Source organism: Anneissia japonica, unplaced genomic scaffold (assembly GCF_011630105.1).
Source record: "Anneissia japonica isolate Jap-2015-1 unplaced genomic scaffold, ASM1163010v1 scaffold287957_len1322810_cov207, whole genome shotgun sequence".
Taxonomy (NCBI): Eukaryota; Metazoa; Echinodermata; class Crinoidea; order Comatulida; family Comatulidae; genus Anneissia; species Anneissia japonica.
In genome coordinates this window covers 503,268-511,008 of record NW_022683022.1, presented here as the reverse complement: position 1 = coordinate 511,008, position 7,741 = coordinate 503,268, and the positions used below count along the sequence as shown (strand labels likewise).

Sequence of the window (7,741 nt, the reverse complement as noted above, 5' to 3'; positions counted from 1 at the left end):
CATATATATATATATATATAAATTTATAATGGTTCATATTTTCATTTTTTTCAGTATAGGTCGTAAGAAAACAATGTTCCTTTGCCTGTTTATTGCCTTTGTGTTCGGTATAGCAGTAGCGTTTTCACCCGGGTACTGGTGGTTTACTATGTTCAGGTTCATTGTTGGTTTTGCTAACATTGGAACCTATCTTGCAGCATTCACTATCGGTAAGTTTGGAACTTCGTGAGTCTGATGCATGTAAGGCCGAGAAAAAACGCACTTCGCTCTATTTCCGCTCTCTGTGAGCGCGCGACATCGTCTGCTGTTTGTCGACTGAAAGGATCGTCGTTACTAAAGATTCGTTGCGCGTCTGCACGTCGCGTCGCCTTGTCACAAGGTGTTCCCGGCTTAACATTATGGAGTTTTCGCAAGCTTACGAAAACGATAATGAGTATGGTTTCCTCATAATATGTAGACAACCCTTACCCTTCAATAGCCTATTTTGTCACAACGTAGGCTATACATGCCTTTTGCATGAATCAAGGACCATAGTCCGCTCGTACAACGTCAACAATGTTTTAGGCACGAATGACGAAAATGATGACATATTCGTATTCGCTATCGTTTTCGTAATGTTGCGAAATCTCCCTAATGTTTCCTGTAGCAAGCCACTTTTACGTTAGTTTCTTAAAAGTGTACACTGTATATGTTTGTGTACCAATGATGCTTAATCACGGCTAAAACCTACTTAATGAATGGAAAAGTTTGCATATACGTATTTATGCGAACATATTTTCATATAATTGTTCTTAACCACCACGTGTGTATTGAATAACCTTCGATATTGTCTAATATCTAATCATTATTGGTTTTTTTTTTTGTTCTATTTCTGCAGCAACTGAGCTTGTAGGGCCTTCAAAGCGCACGTTTGTGGGAATGGTGATAAATTTCTACACGTCAGCAGGTCTCATCATTTACGGTCTTCTTGCATATCTCATCAGAGACTGGAGATATTTACAACTTGCAATAACACTACCAAATATGTTTTTCTTCTTTATAATCCCGTAGGTACTATTGTAGTTGCTATTGCTGTAAAAAAGATATGCCTATAACTATTAAGTGATATTAAACCTATTGTTCGCCTTTTTACAAATATTCAATAATAACCATTATTCTGTTATTAATATAAAAATATTAATATTATCGAAAATTATACATTAACTAACAACATCGTATTATTTTTTATTATGTTTAATATATTTTAATTGTTTAGTATTTTTATACATGTTGTGTTTGCTTTGTATTTACTAATATTAAAATTATTGTTTATAAAATACAAGTATAAAATATAGCAGGTCTATATTTTAATTTATTATATTCACTATGTTTTTTTATTTTATGATTCTTATTATTGTCAGTATTGTTAAAAATACTGTTATTATTGTTATGTTGTGTTAATAGGCCTATTACAGTATTGATTAATCAAACTAATGGATCATCAATGCAATAGGTATTTACAATCTTTAATGGTGGAAATATATTTATACATTAAAATGTTTTTCCTAATAAAATGTTCAGTATTGTTCCCGAGTCTGTCCGATGGTTGATGTCACAGAAAAAATTTGATGAAGCAGAAGACCTTATCAAGGAATGCGCCAGGGTCAATAAGGCAGAAAGTCTTCCAGAAAAATTGTTTGAAGAAGAAATGATGGTAATGTTTTGAACTTATTTGACTGTAATTGAGCATTCTATCAATACCCACAGTTCCAAGAAAGCAATCAAAATTTATCAACTAATCAGCAGTCATTCAATCAATCAATCAATCAATCAAAGTACAATAAGCCTATATAATACACATACGATGTTTAGTGTTCAGTGACGGATATATTTAAAGAGAGATGAAACGTAGTAATCGAGATTGAGTGAATGGTTGATTGACAGATAAACAATCAACAATTGATCGATCCAGCAATCAATAAATTATCGATCAAGCAGTCATGAATACTAAATTATACACTATTTCAAACACATGACATACATGAAGACAAACCAAAATAATAAAAATAACAGGCCTATGCAGCTATAAACTATCCTTTGCATTTCCATCTTTCCAGGTAGACCCAAGCAAGGGGACCACATACACCGTGGCGGACCTATTCAAAACTCCGAATTTGAGGAAGAAAACAATAAATATACTTTATAACTGGTAATTAATAATGAATCTAATTTGTGGAACTCAGAGAAAAAGTAGATTTGCAGTGAAGTACGCGTCTGTCCTTATAGCTGAGATTTAAGTGACACAGGCTTACAGCCTATAATACTGTATGTCATCTAAACTAAATTGAGTCCTTACAATGCTATATTGTACTATATTCACTGCCCTATAGCACCTCAGTACTGTGCCGCACGTTACTACAATCATAATAATAATTTTTAATTTAATATTAATGTACTATATAATAATATAATAATAAGACAAAGCCATATAATATTTTATTTGTTTATAAGTATATATCGTATAACCTGCCATAATGCAATACAAAATATCTGACACAACATTCTGACGTCCTCACAGGCATCCTGGATACACGTGGAACATTTCTGTTGTAAAAAAAAAAAAGAAAAAAAAAAGAAGCTCTATTGAAACAAAAGTATAGGGTCTAAATTGGTTTATTTTTTTTTTAATTACTATAATATTATGTTATATGATATTTTGATAAAAAAAAACCTTTTTGCTTATTCATAGGATGGTGAATAGTCTTGTGTATTATGGACTCTCGTTGAGCACAGCTAGTCTTGGGGGCAGAGATTACCTTGCATTTATTCTTTCTGGTGTTGTTGAAATACCTGCATTCATAGTAGCTATACCTGCAATAGATAAGTTCGGTCGCCGCCCTGTACTTTGTCTATTTATGGTAATGGGTGGCATTGCCTGTTTTGCAACAGTTTGGATCCGTAAGTTTTAATTCATTATTAGAATATGTTTATATCAGTCACCATGCTCGCCAAAAACACACAAAAATTTACAACAAACATGTAACTGGCAGTAATTGACGATTTTAATTCTGTATTATAAGCCTTCGTTAAAACAAAACGAAAATGTAATTATTGAAAAAAAAAAAAAAACATTTACCTTAGCGCAGGTAACATAGAGAAACTTAAAACCAACAAACGCCCAGAACTGGAAAAATCTTAGCAGACAAACTGTCAAAGTAAAGAGTTAAAAACAAATTTACTTCTGACACAATGCAGGTTGCATCCGGTAGCAAGAGGGCAGTAGGCATGTTCTGACATAAACCACCCTCCCTTTCTAAAGCAGGGCCTTCTCACTTAAACAACAAACAACATACAACCTACAAGGTTAATTAGGCCTAATATAAATACACAATATGTTTTTTTTTTTAAATTATTATTATGATTAATCGCCTCCGCAGCAGTTACATGACGAGTAAAGGACTCATGATGGTCCTGTCACAGATAATCAAAAGGGGCTGTGGACTAATGTTTGGGATATAATAAAAAAATTCAGAGCTCAAACGTTGGTTGTTAACTTTAAAGAGTCCCTTCAATTGTTAACTAAATTTACTAACTTACACACTTATTCTTTACATTTTTTAATCACTACAGCTCTTGGTTGGGGTAGGACGTTTGTGGCGTTGATCGGTAAATTTGGCATTGCTGGCTCGTTTGGCATTATCTATGTGTTTTCTGCCGAACTTTATCCAACTCCAGTACGGTGCGTTATTCAGGCTTTTAGTTTAATGTTAATCTCAATGTTATGATAATTAACTTAAATTATTTTTATAAGATTGTGAGATATAACTACATTCCAGACCTACTTAGCTATACGTAGTGATTTATTTTTGTAGTTGTTACTGGCAATGATCGTATTCGTCTATAACAGTCCTGTTTTTTCCTATTATTTTTATCATAATCATGACAATGCTATCGTCATTATACATATTAGTATCATAACTACTATCATCATCATTCACAATCAACCATCAGAATAATTATTACCATTGTCATAATTTTGATTTCAATATTATTATCCTCATCATCATCATCATTATCTTCATCTGGCTTCTTCAACTTCATCATCATCATCATCATTAACATCATAATCCTAAAATTTAACATCATTATTATCATCATCATCATCATCATCATCATCATCATCATCATCATCATCATCATCATCATCATCATCATCATCTTTAATGTTATCTTCAATATCATAAATTTTTATATAATAAAAGTTTGCGTTTATTCAATGTACAGGAGTGTTGGTATGGGTATATCCTCCATGACGGCTCGCGTTGGAGGCATAATTGCACCCATTATCCTTGAGCTTGGCAAGATTTGGCCGCCTTTACCACAGACAATATTCAGCATAATGTCAGTATCTGCCGGATTCCTGGCATTACTACTTCCCGAAACCCTCAACAAAAACCTACCGGAGACCATAGAAGATGGAGAAAATTTTGGAAAGTATGTATACACTACAATTATAGTCTTAGCATTTTAATTTTCTTTTTTAATACTTTGTACAAGAATATTGTTGATTTTTCAACATTCTTGTACCATTATAATAATATTAACTTATAGATAAACTATTAAGGTGTCTCGAAGAGAGTTAAACTAGCTCTTTTGTGTACCTACTGTACTTTATCGTCTTAGAAATATTACATCAGTTGGTTAACTTATAGTAACTACTACCAGCGCTCTGAAAAAGGTTCTTACTTCTATATCATTGGTCTCCGGTTAAATTTCATGACTGCCTTGTGTTTCAGCTAGAATGCTGAATTAAGATTTCCATCGTCCGGCCTGGTCTTGTGTACAATCAGATCAATGAACGTAAAAAAACGCAGTATGCCTACACTTTCTACAAAAAAAAAGTTTAGTATCTAACACTAGAGACAGCTCACTCCAATCTAATAAAAATCTTTTTTTTTTAAATTGTATATGCTTTTTAAATTATTTAATTACTTTTGATTTTGTGTTTAATCTTTATCATCACTTGCTCGCATATGGAAATTGTTTGTATCAAAGCGGCAACAGTTTGTATCAAGTAAAGTCGTTTCCAAAACAAAAATCTATACTAAAAATATATGTCGTTTATTTTTTATTTTGCAGGAAAAAACCAATCCATAAAATGAAAAACAAATCTGATGTAGAAAAAGAGAATTTCAGTTGTCAAACAGAAATGGAAAGTAGTTTCACGAATAAAGCGTTACAGTTATAGAGTAGCAGTTTCAATAAAAAAAAAAAAAAAAAAAATGTACATAAAATAAGTCTATGTGATATAATATGTAAACAAAATTTCTACTTTTTTTTTAACGTAATCAAACTCGGTGCCGTATGAGAATTCCCTTTATCATGATATTGTGTACCATATTTTGTAATTCTGTTATATTGGACAATGTTTTACCATTGTTGTAATCAATTTATTTCATGGTTTACATACTTTGAATAACCATTGTTACGCCTGACCGCCATACCTAATGATAACGTGTTGTTATTGTTATTTTCGGAACGGAAAATAAAAATAATAGGCCAATTGCTATATTGATACTTCAATTTTCGTGACAGAGATGTTGATAATTTACTAATAATCACACTGTACCAAAATTATTAAACTCTCGGTACACCATCTGTAAAAATTATGGGTTTTGAGGTAAAACCACTGGTTGACTGTTTGAGGTAAAAACCACAGGTTGGTTGACTCAAGACACAACTAACCAGTAGTTTTACCTCAAAAACCATTATTACATATGGTTTACCGAAAGTTCAATGATTTTGTTACTGATACTCACCATACAAACCCTCAAGAAATATCTTAAAACATAATGTACTAATGTAACAATGTAATATAATTAATATGTTTTTTAAGTTTGTTTAAAATTTGCAGATATATATTGGTATTGACTGAGATTGTAAAATGTGAATAAATACTATGAAACTGTAAATATATGTCTTGATTCTTATTTACTTATTTGGTCAACGGTTGTGCACTTTTATAACGCATATAACATTCGTCTATATGTGCTTTTCATGTAGAAAATAAAAACAACACAAATAAAGGAAAATGAAAAGAAAAACAAATCAAAAGAGTGGATGAAAATTAGAGATTGTCAAAATAATAAGAATTATTAAAGACGGCTCTTCAAGATCATCAAATTAGTAGACTCTTGAACAGGTTTTTGTAGAGAATTCCAGAGATTGGGTGCAACAACTGAGTAGGATCTCTGTCCATAAGTCTTCAAATAGCAAGTAGGCACATGCTGCCCTTAATGCCCTTTTACATTTAGCTGAACGGAGTGTGATCAGTTCCTAGATGTAATAAGGAGCAAAATGGTGCAATGACCTAAATATGAAAAGAAGCACTTTGGACTTAATTCGCTCATTGATTGAAAGCCAGTGCATTTTCTTGTGGGACTGTGTTCAAATTTGGGAATACTAGTCACAAGTCGAGCAGCAGAGTTAAGTTGCATTCGTAATCTTTGATAGAAGGGCACAAAGCAAACCAACTAGGAGTTTAGAAGTAATCAGAGCATGAACAAGTTTCTCTGTGGCTGCTTTATCAAGAAAATGTCTGATCTGTCTGAGAATACGGATAGCGAATAAAACTGATTTAGAGATGTTGTTGATGTATGATTACATGAGGTCGAAATCAAATCAAATCAAATCAAATCAAATACTACGCTAAGGTTACAGACTCTGGAGGATGGTGAGATTATAGTTGCCAGTGGTAGGATCATATGTAGTGAGGATATGAAGCTTATGCTTAGGATAAATGAACATGTTTTGTGGGGTTTTTTTAGCATTAAGTGAAAGCATTAACTTGCAAGCAACAATGAACTTCAGAAATGCAGCATTCCATTTCAATAACAGAATGAATGGCATCATCACGTTCGAAGCGTATATAAATTTTAACTTTAATTTAACCACTGCTTCGCCGCACCGAATCTTATTTTGTTAACTGGAGATGTTTTCTGATATTTTTTAATTTAGTCCTATATTCAGAGAATAATTAACAGTCGACATTGTAAAACCGGTAGAGTGCAAGTGAGATCATACTTGTAATGGGAAACAACATAACATTATTACAATGTACGTATAAGCGTCATAACCACTAGACCACGAAGGCTTCATGGTTGAACAGGTCTAGTGGCTATGACGGTCGCCTTGTCAGCGAGAGGTCGCAGGTTCGAATCCCGTCGGAGGCATTTTATTACACAATGAGTTTTATAGGACTTTATTCGTTGAAAAGCTACTGGGTAGCCTACGATGTTCCATCATGTCCTTATTTAACACTGTATATGTACCTTTGATGATTTATATTATATTTATTCAGCAGTGTTAACGGCTAACTTCCTTCAATATCATATACAATATACGACAGTATTTATTTCTAGCCGTTTCTCCAGATAATGTATCTGGCCGAACGCCCTCTTGAGGCGCACCATTGTGTAATACAATGTTCCCGACGGTTATTTGGACCTGTTCAACCATGAAACCTTCGTGGTCTAGTTGTTATGACGCTCGCCTTGTCAGCGAGAGGTCGCAGGTTCGAATCCCGTCGGAGGCATTATATTACACAATGAGTTTTATAGGACTTTATTTGTTAAAGAGCTACAGGGTAGCCTACGATGTTCCATCATGTCCTTATTTAACACTGTATATGTACCTTTGATGATTTATATTATATTTATTCAGCAGTGTTAACGGCTAACTTCCTTCAATATATATATATATA

General features: G+C 33.0%; 1 protein-coding gene across 1 annotated transcript in view; it reads left to right on the top strand.

Annotated features, from left to right (window-relative positions):
• Positions 1 to 5,951, top strand: part of LOC117114353 (organic cation transporter protein-like) — a 9,700-nt gene extending 3,749 nt beyond the window's left edge. Inside the window, exons 3-10 of the mRNA XM_033258038.1 lie at positions 55 to 209; positions 878 to 1,046; positions 1,561 to 1,693; positions 2,097 to 2,188; positions 2,729 to 2,937; positions 3,610 to 3,718; positions 4,264 to 4,473; positions 5,119 to 5,951. Coding sequence (XP_033113929.1) covers positions 55 to 209; positions 878 to 1,046; positions 1,561 to 1,693; positions 2,097 to 2,188; positions 2,729 to 2,937; positions 3,610 to 3,718; positions 4,264 to 4,473; positions 5,119 to 5,227 — 1,186 coding nt within the window. The 3' untranslated portion in view covers positions 5,228 to 5,951. The remainder of the gene's footprint in view (positions 1 to 54; positions 210 to 877; positions 1,047 to 1,560; positions 1,694 to 2,096; positions 2,189 to 2,728; positions 2,938 to 3,609; positions 3,719 to 4,263; positions 4,474 to 5,118) is intronic.
• Positions 5,952 to 7,741: the final 1,790 nt, after the last annotated feature.